Source organism: Anser cygnoides, chromosome 3 (assembly GCF_040182565.1).
Source record: "Anser cygnoides isolate HZ-2024a breed goose chromosome 3, Taihu_goose_T2T_genome, whole genome shotgun sequence".
Classification (NCBI taxonomy): Eukaryota; Metazoa; Chordata; class Aves; order Anseriformes; family Anatidae; genus Anser; species Anser cygnoides.
This window is the reverse complement of record NC_089875.1, coordinates 60270328-60285586: the sequence shown is the minus strand read 5'-3', so window position 1 is coordinate 60285586 and position 15259 is coordinate 60270328. Positions and strand designations below refer to the sequence as shown.

At 49.9% G+C, this 15259-nt stretch overlaps 1 protein-coding gene across 1 annotated transcript; it reads right to left on the bottom strand.

The window, feature by feature from the left end:
- Window positions 1–8729: 8729 nt before the first annotated feature.
- OLIG3 (oligodendrocyte transcription factor 3) lies at window positions 8730–11512 on the bottom strand. Its single transcript, XM_048075649.2, has one exon. The coding sequence runs from the start codon at window positions 11270–11272 to the stop codon at window positions 10451–10453; it is 822 nt and encodes a 273-aa protein (XP_047931606.1). The 5' UTR covers window positions 11273–11512; the 3' UTR covers window positions 8730–10450.
- Window positions 11513–15259: the final 3747 nt, after the last annotated feature.

Here is a 15259-nt window from a genome sequence, read left to right as displayed (position 1 = left end):
ACAATGATGTGTGCACCCTAGTGATTGAGTCCATGTCTAAGGGCAGGTTAAAGTCTCAGAGAAGATAAAGACCTGTTATTGACCAGATACATTAAGACAGGTTTTCACCTTCTTTATAATCTAGATTAAAAACCATTTGCTTTTCTGTGCAGAGAAGGCCAAAATATGTTAGCTGAGCCAAAGGGTGTGTAGAGAAATCTACTATTCTCACTTCTCAGCATTTTCCTGGTGTAAATTATTAAATGTGGTTGGTTTTAACAGCTGATTGTCTGTTATCTATTGCAACCAGTGTGATATCTTCAATGCGGTGATGAAACGTAGAATAAGGGCCTATTTTATGGTCTCTCCAGTCATGGAAGCGTACTACATCAGGGAATAAGGGGGACTGAATAATAACAAACTCTTTGGGGAAAAATAAAAACAATATATATGAAGTAGCCCAAGAACTTTAAACAGCTTAAATATTAAAACCCCTTTAATATTACCATTGTGATCTGCAAAGTAAAATAAGAAAATCATATGAAGCGGCAGATGTCCAGTGAGTCCACTATATTATTATAGGAGGGTATCCTTAGCTATTATTTGTCACTAGCTGTTATTTATATTGCACATGATTCCACAGATGGTCAGGCAGATGCAATGGCAAGGTGAGACAACCACAGCAGCGAAGGCTGGAATAGAGGATGCTGCAGCTGGAGGAAGAGGGCTGTGCATGGAGAGAGATAGATGGAGCCAGTGGCCTGGTGAGGGAATGAACAGGAGACGTTTAAGCAACTGAACCTGATGAACTCACAGACAGTGGAGCACTGCAAGATGTGGAGGGGAAAAAAAAAGGGGGGGGGGGGTGAAAGGAGAGAGGCTTTTTACCTGGGCAGATAGTGATAGAACAAGGGGGAAGAGTTCTAAGCTAAAAGTCGGGATGTTTAGATTAGGTGTTAGGAGGAAATTCTTTACTTAGAGGGTGGTGAGGCCCTGGCACAGGTTGCCCAGAGAAGCTGTGGATGCCCCATCCCTGGAGGTGCTCAAGGCCAGGCTGGATGGGGCTTTGGGCAACCTGGTCTGGTGGGAGGTGTCCCTGACCAGGGCAGGGAGAGTGGAAACTACGGTCCCTTTAAGGTCCCTTCCAATCCAAGCCATTTGATGATTCTGTGATTCTGTGTTTGTGGGGGCAGACGAAGTACAGGGGCCTGTTAGGATGTCCCACTCCCCTGGTAACATGAATAAGAGAAAAGGAGCTTAAATACTGATGTTGGATTTACAGGAGGACTGTCTTTCTGCTCTACTACTTGGAATGGATAAAACAAGGGTAACCCCAGAGATCTCAGGTACAATCCACATGGGCAGTAGTCAAAGGGCAATTGGTGCTGACCTGATTTGGGTTGTTTAGTTAATGTTGTCTTTGCCAATAGGCAGGATTTTGAGCACAAAGTTTGGGCAAAATGTCTCTGCTAAGAAGTGCTGTCCTTCAAAAGCATGGATGGAGTGCTGCCAAAACCATGAAATACATCAGCAGGATGGATCACAGCCACTGTGACTTTTTGAAGAAAATACAGTTAAAAAGGGAAAAGGAAAGTATTCTCTTTGGACCACTGCTTTGTGTTGATCTGCTGAGATATGCTGAAACAAGTGAAGGATGAAACCCCTTATTCCAAAAGCTATATGACCCTTACAAAGCAGAAAGCAACCCCCCTGTCTTTGCCACAACTCCTTAAAAATCTGGGGGCGGAAAAAGCAGGGAGTAGTATCAAGGGGTCATTTTTCTTGGTGGACATGTGATGATTGGTGAAGAAGGTCTGTTTCCAGGCATCTGATGAATTTTGATATTGAGAACTACTTTATGTGTGTGTGCCATATCTACGAACTGAACAGTCTCTTTGGAATGTGGGACCTCACTGACTTGAGTATCATTTGCCCTACGTTGACTTTAAACCTAAGGATGAGGGAAGAAGGATTTCTTGCATATGGAACAAAAGTAGAAATAGGTGTTCTTTACAATTTTACAGCTATGGTTCGATAGACCAACTTGTAAAACAGGGCAAAGCTGAGCAGCAAAAGCCAAAGAGTAATGGAAACAAACCAGCTAATGGGAGACTGATCAGTTAATAATGCTGAAAAACATCACACTTGACAAAGGAAAAATATCTTCCTGGTAACCTGGAGAATAAAAGAGACAGAAAGATGACAGTAAAATCAAAAGCAGAAAACTTGGTGTCAGAGAGAGAATGACACTGAGATTACATCTATATAGAACATGCCTATGACCGGCTCTCTAGTTCTGAAGCCAGCTGGCACAGAGTGGCTTGTGTCCACATTATTAAATTCTTGCTTTCCAGACAGCATGGCTGCGTACAGATTGCCTGCTGGGATTGGCCTTTGGCCTATGCTATCCCCAAACCATGCCTGGGCAATGTTCAGGAGAGTGCTAGTTGTCTGGATCCAAACCATGCCAGCAACTGTTGTAACAATTTGACTCTATAAATAATTGAGTTCCTGTGCCTGAGAACATTATGTGACACTGTTTAATTTACTAGTAGAGATGAAGTCCTTGATCCTAGCCAGGAATGGAAATCTTGGACATCTTTGAGCACCCCGATAAAAGGGAAATGCTGGAGCATCCAGCAGACATAAGAGGCTGATGATGAAATGGAGGTGGGCATGATTTTCCCTACAGTTGCACCAATGTGCACTGCTGGTAAAAGTAAAGAATACCTGGTTTTTGAAGTGCAAAGTTTATCTCCTTGCTTTAGGTAATACATCTGCTTGGAAAGGTACGCCTGGAAAGCCACAAAGCTGGAGACCAGGGAAGGGTGCAGCTAAGTTACTGAGGAATCAACATTAATCTTCAGAGCATAGGAGAGAATTGCCAAAGGTCTTATGGTCCTATTTTTAGAACAGGTAGGAGATGAAGATTATGTCCAAGAGCATTATGGATGGAACCAGAGATGAAGTTACTCAAACTAAGAGCATCATAGGAAAAAAGGAGTTGGGATAGGGGCAAAAATGCAGTCAGATGCATATTGCTGGGGAAGATCTGCATCATCATTCTCACATAGAGCCACACCCAGGGGTCTGTAACAGAGTCTTGATAAATAATACCCAGTTAAAGCATTGGTGATGGACTCCTCAATTTAGTTATGCAAAATGGTGCTTGATCTACTAGTATCAGCCATGTATGAGACCAGGTTCAGATCAAGATGTATCATTTGGTTTACACTACTGTTCAGCCCAGAAGGATGGATTATCCATTAAAGGTGATTGGTGTTCCCGTGACACTTGAAGAAAGGATAAGAACATGCAGAAGTGTCATGGTACATGACACTAGTCATGTATATGTGAAACTCTGGGCATCTGCTGAATACTGAAAGCCTTGAAAAAATGGCAAGACACTTGACTGAAGATATCATGGAGAAAGTCTTCTCATACATCTGACCCTCTGCAGATCACATAACGAAAAGCTCCTCTCCTGGAAGAAATTACTTTGTTGTCTTTCACCATAGATATGCTTTTGAAAATGGCAGGCTGTTTGATGTAAATAATTACCCATTGGAAATATTATGCGTTTTGTAAAGGGCACTTGTTCAAATTTTATGTTGTGAATGAACTTTTACAAACAACATGTCATTGTAAGTAGTAACAGAAAGTCTGCACTAATGCTCCATGTGGAAGTTCTTTTTCTCTGTGAAGGTCTGACTCTCTGATGGACTCAGGCATCAGAAGCAATGGAAGATATGGAGCAGTGGAGAGAATATTTCCATCTCGGGGAGTGTGGGATCAAAGGGACTGTGCTGGCAAGCATGGGGAATGACAGAACTGTGGAAAGGAAGAGCCTAAAGCTTAGAAAAGTCTAGGCTCAAGTGCATTCGCAGGGCATAGCTCAGCCTGCTTCAAAATTGAACGCAGCTAAGCCTCCCAAGAGCACTTCATGAGAAAGAAAAAGGCGTGAGCTGCTTATGGATACAGTCACAAGGCCACGGGAGGAGCAGGCAGACCAGAGGGCCGTGCAGTCCATGAACTGCAGTTGTGGGCTGGAGCCTGGTCAGAAAGCTTCTCCGAACCACGTGGAGCTGCTCTAACTGTGCCTTGAGGTTGGCCAAGCTGCAGACACCTCAGGAGACCATGGTCACAGCAGCCATTTGAGGGAGGACGCTGAGGGAAGGGAGGCCGCACTTAGGCCTCCCAGAGCGGATGTGTAAAGACAGTGTAGGTGGGTGCAGAGACAGTAGTGGCAGAGGTCTAGGAATTACTGCTCCACCTCTCGTGGAAGTGAAGCCTTCAGCCCCATCTGGTTTCAGTCTTTCACTGTTTTCTGTGACTTGGTGTTCAGACACCAATAAGGATTTGGGCCTATGCATGGACCATGAGAGTAGACACAAGGCTTATACGGCTTCAAGGCCTGGCAGGTCTGTTTCTGGTGGATCAGGAGCCCCTTGAGAATATTCACATTTGTGCGCTGTGGAGTATTGTCTGAACTCATGTCTCTGTGTGCTCAAGCAAATCACCATCACACGAATCATCACTACAGTTGCGTCTAATTCCCGTTGTCATTGCCTGCATTTTTGGGAGGAAAGCCATCTGCTGAGGTGGGGGATAGGAGCTCTCCTCGTAGCTTTGAGGATGTTTCCAGCTGCCTTTCCTTGAGTGCCCAAAAACTCAGTTGCTGAGCAAAGATCCGACAGAACAGGACACAAAGCGCACCATGGACCATTTATCTGCAAACAGGTGACAGGGGAGCACAAGGGACAAACTGTGTTTTTAGTCTTTTACTTCCTACATGACACTTGAGAGATCTTTATTTATCACCAGAAAAAAAAAAGAAAAGTCTGGAAACAGATTGTTTTATGCTGTCATTTTGCGGTTCTTTTTCTGACCCTTGGATGAGGATCCTCAGCTTCCTCGGGACAAAGGTAATAGACAACAGCAATAAAATAAAAATAAGTTCTTACTAGTTGTGAAACATTTCTCTGTTTTTTATGCAGATGAAATCATATATTTTTCAGACAGCTACCTAGTAGCTTGCAGCTGAAACACAGGAAAGTAGCACCTGGTGCATGACAGCCAGAACTATCAGGTAGAATCCAGTGAAAATAATATTGAAATATCAAAAATAAATAAATAAATAAATAAATAATAATTTTTTAAAAAAAAAAAGAAAGAAGAAGCCTACACCACAAAATGTAAGTTCACAAAAAGGTCATCTAGTGTAGTGAAGATCAAAATCCATTTTTATAACACAAGCATCAACTTTCCTTTAGTGAATAATTTGCAAAAGCTTTCTCTATGAATTATGCACTCTTCTAGTGGTGTGACTAAAGCAACTCTCTGTCCTCATTTCTGTCACTGACATGGGACAGGGTTCCCTGGAAATGAGACATGCATCCAAAAACAATGCTTCCTTCCCTGCCTTGTTCTGTGGCTGATTGGGCTGTATTTAAAGCTGCCTGTGACTTATTTTAGAAATAAAGGGCAGCTCCTTTTGAGGAACTATCTGTTCTGTTTTATAACTGCATGTCTGTACAATGACCAGGAAACCCTATGCACTAATATTTAAGCACTAATAAACTTAACTAATAAAATTTATAAACTGTCCTCTCATCTAGTTGATCTAGATTACAATCAAGTGCAGCATACTACTCCTGCTGCTGTTCGTACCTGTTGTAGCCAGGGGCTTTTGTGGTCTGACTCTGCTGTCCCAGTACCTCTGTCTTAAAAATTGAGTTTTATCTGCTTAAACTAGCATACAAGGCATTGAGAACGGGCCCTGTACAAATCTCTTTTATTGTTAATTGTCTGCATGTTTTTCAAGGAATCCATTACTTCTTGATTTGCAGGTCTCCACAAATTAAATTCATCATAAATACTGAAAGTACTGCATCGCTTGTAGTTTTTCTCTTGCCCCATCTGGTGGGGCTTGATGCCGCTCTGCCAGGTAACTTTCAGGATGTACATGTCAACGGGACTTTGGGGGAAAACAAACAAGCATAAAAGGATTGAATTAAAAATATTGATTTGCAGTCTTTGGCCATTGCTGTATAAAATCCCACCCTGCTGATTCACAACAGGTTCAGGAGACTCAGGGGAACTGGGCACCAATTTTGGCCACACGGTCTCAGCTGATGATATTCGCTTTTAAGAAGTTCTGCCCTTCAGGCACACTTTAATGTCCTGCAGCTGCAATGCGCACACATAAATGCTTACTTTAATGTCATCTGAAGAAAAATCGTTTTGTTTCGACTTCAGGAGAAGGAAGGCAGGAGGAGAAGGAAATCTGGTTGGAATAAGCAGGCTGCAGACATTCCCTTTCACGATTTTGGTGTCTTTAGTTCAGTGTTTTCTACTTGGCAACTGTTGGATGCACCAGAGGGAGCACACCTGCAGCTGCTGCTCTGTCAAAAACTATATTATCCTCCTGATAGGGCATAAGATTAGTAATTCCTCTGTTTCTTTCCTTTCACTTGTAAACCTTTCATGGTTTAAATCAACCTGGTTACTTGAAAGATCAGAGAACGCAAAACGATCAATAAGCCACTAAATGTAGGTATTTACTGCCACCAAGATGCTCTACGACAATCTCACCTGTCCTCTCCTGCTGGCCCAGGGGAATACAAGTGATCAGCAGGTCCTGGGTCATTTTTTTGGCAGCACAGTGTGGCTGTTCAGGGCACCCCAACTGGCACTGGATGCAGAACAACAGACCCAAATCGTTAGATTTTACAAAAGTCCTGTGAAAGTTGTCTGCTTACATTTTAGTATTTAGCTGGTACTTAGCTTCTACTTTGCTGTCTCCATTTCAGACCTGAGGATGGGTTTGTGTGCCCATGAAGTGCCCATTTTCCTCCACAGTATCTAATAAAGGATTATACATCATTTCTCAACTTTGTTTTTTTTTTGTTTGTTTGTTTGTTTTTTTTTCCCCGAAAGCAGTGCAATGTCATCTTGTAACAATTCTTTCCAGCTGAAATTGATCTCTACCTGCTTCTGGTAGGAGGGAAACTGGGGGTGAAAAGAAAAAAAAAAAAGAGAGAGAAAGAAGGAAGGAAAAAAACAGGAACAAGGTTTCATGGGAAGACACAAGAGACAGTTGGAGGGGAGGCAGAACAGGCTGTATGTGTGTTACGAGACATGGATCCATGATAAACTCCTTATTAATTTTGATGGGGCAGCAGGGCCCCAACTGGGGCAGCCCAGCTGCCCTGGGGGCTGGACCCACTGGAGGGGACAGAAGCCTTTTAAAAAAAGATTTCTCTCTTTCTCTCTCTCTCTCTTTTCTTTCCCCTCCACTGCTTCAAAGAAAAACGATTTGCTCATTTGGTAATAACTGATGGGGACTGTGAATTACCGAGCTAGCCCCCAGACTAGTGTTTATCTCCTGGCCAATAAATCTCTAAACTGAAGCAATGAAGCTAAGTACTACTGCTATTTCTGCGTTTTATTTCCATATTAATCAAAACACGAGCCCACCCCCGCCTCCTCCTGGGCCCCCGTTTGGCAGGGGAAAAGCTGTCCCTTAGGGGACAGCGTGGATGGGATTTGTCACACGGGGGGTCGTGAGAGGAAAGGGAAGGGAAGGGAAGGGAAGGGAAGGGAAGGGAAGGGAAGGGAAGGGAAGGGAAGGGAAGGGAAGGGAAGGGAAGGGAAGGGAAGGGAAGGGAAGGGAAGGGAAGGGAAGGGAAGGGAAGGGAAGGGAAGGGAAGGGAAGGGAAGGGAAGGGAAGGGAAGGGGGAAGGGAAGGGAAGGGAAGGGAAGGGAAGGGAAGGGAAGGGAAGGGAAGGGAAGGGAAGGGAAGGGAAGGGAAGGGAAGGGAAGGGAAGGGAAGGGAAGGGAAGGGAAGGGAAGGGAAGGGAAGGGAAGGGAAGGGAAGGGAAGGGAAGGGAAGGGAAGGGAAGGGAAGGGAAGGGAAGGGAAGGGAAGGGAAGGGAAGGGAAGGGAAGGTTGGGTTCCCGCTGCATCGGTGCCCTTGCCAGGGGCTGGGACTCGGGGTGAGCTGCACTTCTGTTGTCGAGACCGAAGTTTTGTGCCCGTCGGAGAGCAGGGACCTCTCCAGGTGCCCCTTCCTTCCCGCAGCCCCCCGTCTCTGCATCGCTCGGGATTTCCCTGGGTCACCTCTGCCCCGCAGCCCACCCCTCGCCCCGTGACCCCCCACACCCCACCCCGAGCCTTTCCCACTGCTCGCCCCTGCTCCCTGCTCCCTCTGCCCCTTCTTCCCCAGGGGGAAAGCGGCCCCGGGTGGCGGGTCCCGAGCGGGGGGAGCCTCCGGCTGCCAGCGTCGGGGGTCGGGGGCCCGGCAGGGAACGGCGCTGAGCCGGCCGGGAGAAACCTTCCGGGAAGGGGCACTGCTGGAAACGAAAAGGACGGAAAGGAGGGGAAGGATGGGGAGGAAAAATGGGGAGGAAGGAAGGAAGGAAGGAAGGAAGGAAGGAAGGAAGGAAGGAAGGAAGGAAGGAAGGAAGGAAGGAAGGAAGGAAGGAAGGAAGGAAGGAAGGAAGGAAGGAAGGAAGGAAGGAAGGAAGGAAGGAAGGAAGGAAGGAAGGAAGGAAGGAAGGAAGGAAGGAAGGAAGGAAGGAAGGAAGGAAGGAAGGAAGGAAGGAAGGAAGGAAGGAAGGAAGGAAGGAAGGAAGGAAGGAAGGAAGGAAGGAAGGAAGGAAGGAAGGAAGGAAGGAAGGAAGGAAGGAAACTACAGCATCTCTTGACCATCTTGTTGAAGTGCTGGAAAAATTTGCTTCAGCCGGGAAGACTCTTTTTTACAACATAATTCGTTAGTTTATTGTGTTTTTTTGGGCAAACTCTCATTCTCCTTTTGATATAAGATCTCTGTGTTTGCTTTCTGATGCCTCAACACCGACCCGGTCTCTCCAGCATCGCCTGGCCTGTTCGCCTGCACGGTTCCCTTACGGCTTCTTCCAAAACTTGTTGGCACCTCTGTTTAAAGGCCCCCCTCCCCTGCCGATACCTCTCCGTGTTTCTTCGGGTCTCCCCTCGCCTCCAGGCGGAACGAGGCAGCAGGGGGGGGACCCCACACCCCAATTTCCCTGCCGGGGCCGGGCGGGGAGAAGCCGCAGCTCCTGCCCCGCTCCCGGTGCTCACGGGGCAGCAGCGGCCGAGCTGGGGGGGGGGCTCTTGCTCCGCTCCGACCCCCCCGGCAGAGGGCTGGCAGCGGGATGCCAGGAAAGAGCCGCTGCCCCCTTTCCGCCTGTTCCCGGGCGCTCGCTGCGGGTTTTGTCGCCGTTTCCGCGGCGCTGTCACCGCCGGCCACCCGAGGGGGGGTCGCAGCCTCCTCTGGCTGGTTCCGAAAAGTGGCAGGGAAAGGCAGGGAGGGAAAGTGAGGCTCGTTTTCCCAGCTCGCGGTCCCAGACAAAGGAGAAACGAGCAGCTCGTGTTTCATTATTATTATTTTTTTTTATTATTTTATTCGGAAATCTCATCCAGAAACACTGGTCAATAATAAATATATCGATAGTTATCAAGAATATATAAAAAATAAAGACACGGTGTTGTCTTTGAGGCCCTAACCGAAAACAAACGAACGAACGAACGAAATTAATAATAATAATAACATTTCAAGCAAATGCCCGAGGAAATGTACCGAAGAGGGAATAAAGAGCAACCAAGGCGCCGGTGTAGTAACACAAGTCACCGGTCTGGCAAGAGCCGCCCCCGCATGCAAAACCAAAACGAAACACATCAACAGAAAACCAGCAAAACAGAACAAAACCGAGGAGAGAAATAAGCGGCGAGGACCCCAGCCAGCTGAGCTAGCGGACCTCACTGGGGGCAGGAGATTTGGCAAAGCAGCCCCGGAGGAGGGCTGTGCTGCGTTTTGCACGATTCCCCCCCCCCCCCCTCTCTCTCTCTCTTTTTTTTTTTTTCTTTTCTATTTTCTTTTTTCAAGCGGACACAGAGGGGAGAAGGAAAGGACCCGCAAACAAAACCCGCGTCGCGACCGAGCCGCGAGGAAACTTTCCCAAACTGGCTGGGCAGCCCCCGCTGCGAGGAGCTCCGCGCCGCCGGCCGCACAGGGCGCCGGGGGACGTGGGCCAGAAGCATGCACGCACCCGCTGCGCTACGCCGGGCCCTTCGGAGCAGGAGGTTCCCGAGACGGTGCCGTTCAAAAGAAAAGAAAGGAAAATCCCGCAAAAGAAGGAGAAGGAGCCCCAAACCGATCTCATCGTCTCTGCGTGGCTGCGAACGCTACAGTGACAACCATGTCTTTTTTTCTTTTTTTTTTTTTTTCTTTTCTTTCCTTTTCCCCCATCCGTTTTAAGGAACTATTTACATCGCATCTTATTCTTCTCTCTCTCTTTTTTTTTTTTTTTTTTTTTCCAGCGGGGCTTGCTCGTTGTCGCTCTCATTTCGTTCCTCGTCCCAGGGCACGCCGCCGCCGGGCAGCGCCCCCGGGGGGGTCCCTGCTGCCCTCGCCCCTCGCCCCAGCCGGCTCCGGGGGGGCCCCGCGGCGTCACTTGAGCAGGTCCTTGGTGTCCCCCGAGATCCTGGCCATGCTGGAGGCGGTGAGGGCCGAGAGGTGGGGCGGGGGGGGCATCTGGCAGATGGTGCAGGGGCACGGCAAGCCCGCCCAGTGCTGGAAGCCGCTGCCGAGCTGCAGGGCGGGGGGCGTGGAGGGGGTCTTGAGCAGGGAGTGGGGGGGCCGGATGGTGCCGATGGCCGGCAGGGAGGCGGGCAGGGACGAGGAGGTGTTGGCCGAGGACAAGGCGGTGCCCAGGATGGGGTGCACCTGGTGCACGGTGCCGGCGGCGTGGGGAGGGTGCCCGGCGGAGTGTCCCACCGTGCCGCAGTGGAAGGCCGAGTGGTGCCCCCCGTAGATCTCCCCCACCAGCCTCTTCATCTCCTCCAGCGAGCTGGTGAGCATCAGGATGTAGTTTCTGGCCAGCAGGAGGGTGGCGATTTTGGAGAGTTTTCTCACGGAAGGCCCGTGGGCGTAGGGCATCACCTCCCGCAGCCCGTCCATGGCGAGGTTGAGGTCGTGCATCCTCTTCCTCTCCCGCCCGTTGATCTTCAGCCGCAGCTGCTGCAGGTCCTGCTCCGAGAGCTGCTTCTTGATTTTGTACTTGCTGCCTTCCCCGCCGGCCTTGGAGCCGGTCCTGGAGAGGCCTTCCCCGGCCATCTTCTGCACCAGGTCGTTCTGGGTGGAGGAGACGGAGTTGAGCCGGCTGTCCTGGTGGTGGTGGTGGTGGTGGTGGTGGTGGTGCTCCCTCAGGTACATCTCATCCATGTCTGGCGAGGAAGCTCTGCTGGAGACAGAGCTGGAGTCAGAATTCATTGTATTCGGGCGTCTGAGCAAGAAACTCTTCCCTGCTCCGGAGGTGGCGGAACGAGGCAAGTCCCCTCCGAAAAGCGACGAAAGAGGAACGAAAAAGGAGCGGGCGGGCGGCGGGCTGGGCGAGCAGCGGGCTCGGAGCGCTGGGGAAGGAGGAAAAAAAGCCCCCGGCCCCCTCTCGCCAGCCTCCCCCGGCCGCTCAGCCTGTTTACAGGATGGCCAGTTAGTGTGTGCTTGGACTAACCTCAGCCTGAAAAAGAGGGGCTTTTATAGCGCTGCAGCAGAGAGCAGAGACAAAAGGAGCCCTCCTATGTATAATGGTCTAGTTAGGATGACGTGCCATTATTCAGGGCGGTGCGCTTTGACTGTCCCATTTAGCAAGGACCCCTATTCATATTCATTGTGGTGCCACCCGGGACACCTCAGCCACGGACCATCGGGAGCCGAGGAGACACAAAACCCCTCTGATTGACACCGCACACTCAGCGCTCCGCGTGCCCGCCATCTCCTCCCCCTGCCCCTAATTTCCAATATAAAACCCCAGCCCGGCTACCGGGGGCTGCGGGGGGCTGCTCGGGGCCGCCCGGCCGAGCCTGGCCCCGGGCTGCAGCGGCCGGGGGCGGCCCGGGGAAGTGCCCCCGCTGCGACGGGAGGGATCGGGGGGGGGGGGGGGGGGGAGAAGCTCCCCGCTTTGTCTGCCGTGTTTCTCCTCTCCTCCCCTTTCCCCCCCCCGTCCAGGCTCGCTCGTGGGGCACCCGCCGGGCCGGGGGCCGCGGGAGGCGTCGCGGGGCCGTCGGGGGGTGGCTCGGGGCAGGCGGCGGGCGGGGGGCAGGGGGGCTGCGGGCGGCCCAAAGGCCCGAGGTGTTCGCCCCGGTGAGTAACCGGCTCCGCGCACCGGCCGGGCTCTGCTCCGGCCGGCGGTGGGACGGGGAGGGATGGGGACAGGGCCGGGCTTGCGGGGACACCTGCGGCCGGTGTCGCCGCCCTCCGCGCAGGGCACGGCCGGAGCTCGGCCACGGCCCCGGGGGGGCGGCCGGGCCGTGTGCGGGGAGGGACGCGCCGTGGGACGGGGAGACGGGGGGACGGGGGGGACAGGGCAGCCCGCACGAGCCGTGCCTCCGCCCCGGGGAGCGAGCCGGGCCCCGTGGAGACCCCTGCCTCCGGGCACGGGGCGCACCGACTCCTGCGAGAGGCCCCGGGGGGAGCCGTCGGGTGCGTTTCCACCTGCGGACAGGCTCCCGGGGGAGCTCTCTGGCAGCATCGCGCTCCTCCGCGAAGAGTTTCCAAGCGCCGGGGAGAGAGGGGAAGGGGAACGGGGGACGCATTTCATCCGTCTGAGTCTGACTGTGCTTAGTCTGCTGAGGAAAATTAAAGCCGTCTGATTTTCAGCGCTGTCAGTAGATCCCGCGGTGAGAAGAGGAAAGAAGAAAGGAAAGGAAAAGAAAGTAAAGGAAAAGAAAGGAAAAGAAAAGAAAGGAAAAGTAAAGAAAAGAAGAGGAGAGAAAAGAAGAGGAAAGAAGAGAAAAGAAAAGAAATAAGAAAGAAGAAAAGAAAAGAAAAGAAAAGAAAAGAAAGAAAAGAAAAGAAAAGAAAGAAAAGAAAAGAAAAGAAAAGAAAAGAAAAGAAAAGAAAAGAAAAGAAAAGAAAAGAAAAGAAAAGAAAAGAAAAGAAAAGAAAAGAAAAGAAAAGAAAAGAAAAGAAAAGAAAAGAAAAGAAAAGAAAAGAAAAGAAAAGAAAAGAAAAGAAAAGAAAAAAGAAAAGACATAGGAAAAGAAAAGAAAAGAAAAGAAAAGAAAAGAAAAGAAAAGAAAAGAAAAGAAAAGAAAAGAAAAGAAAAGAAGAAAAGAAAAAGAAAAAGAGAAAGACATAGGAAAAGAAAAGAAAGAGATAAGAAAAGAGAAAAAAAAAAAGAAAAGGAAAAGATAAGGAAAGGAGAGACACCCAAATGAGCCCACCCCCTGTTTAGGAGGATGCACCAGACACAACCGAAGCCGACTTCTCCTTATCCCGCTTCTGCCGCGGAAGCCGTAAACCCACGCGGATTTTCCCCGGCCGAGACATTTCCGGACCCCTTGCCAGATCCCGATCCCGATCCCGATCCCGATCCCGATCCGCCGCCCCTAGGACGCAGCCCGGCCCTGGGAGCACACCGCGACGGCGGCTCCGGAGAGGGGCAAACGCCGCCCCGGGGGGATTCGCCTCCGACCGGGGCGGGGGCCGGGGAACGGGAGACCCCGTCGGGGGTGCAACAGGAGGGTCCGGCGGGGGCGGCAGCCCCCTTCACACACCTCTTACGGGACGGGGCGGCGGGGGTTTGGGGAGAGAACCGCGGAGCTGGGGGGATCTCGGGTTAGCAAAACTTTCCCCGACAGCCGCGGCAACGAAATTAATTGGGGATTGGGAAAATCAAACGTTTCCAGAAGCGGGGCGCAGGAGAAGGGCGCAAGTGGTAGCTAAATCGAACTAACATTCACCCCTCCGTCCTTTTAATTCCCGGTTTCCTAAAGGCGGAGAGTTGCGGCGAGGGAGGGGAACGTGTTCGCCGGGGAAAGGCGAAGTTGTCCGGGGTGCGCGGCCCCTCGGGTGCGGGAACATCGCCGCTCCCCGCCGCCCGCAGCGGGTCCAGGACGCGGTTTGGGTTTTTAGGGGTGTCCCCGAAGGGAAGCCGCGAGTTTTTGGACGCAGTCTCTCGGACGGTAATTCACGGATTCGCTTTTCGGTGCCTGGTTTTGAATTCTCGGAGTTTCGGGAAACGGGGCGTACTTTTCCCGTGCGCTGCGTTTCGGTGAAGGAATAGCAGCACATCGTGCTTCCCTTCGCTCTGCCGACCTGGCCGGCCGCTCGGATTTGGATTCGTAAGGCGAGGACCGGTTAAATCAGCCTTACGTATTTTTCTTGCGGGTTTGTTAGAAGGCTGTTTGGTTTTATGGCTTTCGCTCTCTCTGTTTGCTTGTAATTTAATTTGGACGTTTTGACAACTGTGCTTTTAGTATAAAACAGTTACGGATGTTAGCGTTATAATAAGGTCGTTGTTGATCGTTTTTTAAGAAAAAACGCGGGTCGCTGCTTTCTGCTCCGAGGACCAGAAAGCTCCCAGCCAGCTGCCTGTGAGGCAAGCGCTGCGATGGACGGGCTGTACTGTGCTGCACCGGGGGCTGCAGCCTAAATTTGGTCGCGTTTCTGAACGGCATTCCTTCTATTTAAGACAAGACACGAACCGCACGCTGGTTTTGCTCACGATGTATTGCTGGATTATATTTAAATTGAGAGTATAATTCAGATTGATAGTACCTCGTCGTCTGACGTTTTGTTCCTCAAAGAGAACGGGCTGAAATACTATTTTAATTCTTGTGTTCATCACGAATTTGTTTTGCAGAAGTCGGGCATTGCGAGGGCAATGTCAAATTGCCGTACGGCTGGAAAGGGATCCGAAGGCTGCCCGAGAATTTGACGACTGTAGTCAAATTCTCCAGGCAGATGAGTCTGGTGATAATACTCCGCTGTTTGGACACGGGAAATTTTTTTCTCCATTCTTGTATTTTCAAACCTGTTGGCAACTTTTTTATTAAGTCTGAAAATGGAAACCTTTCTCGGATCGAAGTAGCCTACAGATGACAACAGGATTGGGCCCGTCCTCGATACTGCTCCCGAGGAGCAGACAACCTTAAATAACTGATGGGCATTTCGGCTAATTAAGGATGACATTTTGCTTTCCATATTTAAATACTGATTTGCAAAACTTCTTGAAAAAATACGGCATTAAAATTTAGTAATAAAATTTAAAATGCCAGAGACTAATTACTCAGAGACGTGTTAATTGCTAATCCTCTGATATATGACATTTGCTTTAAAAGCCTGAAATTAGTTTCTGTAAACAATAAAAAACACTTAATCAACAGTTTGCATTTCATTCTTTTATTTTGCCTATAGCAAATGCACATGAAACATACATTTTATTTCGAGAAAAATTTATAGAAAATCAGTTTGAAC

What these genes read in the sequence shown, in the direction of transcription:
- OLIG3 (XM_048075649.2), bottom strand. Translation starts at nt 11,272, where the DNA reads ATGAATTCTGACTCCAGCTCTGTCTCCAGCAGAGCTTCCTCGCCAGAC.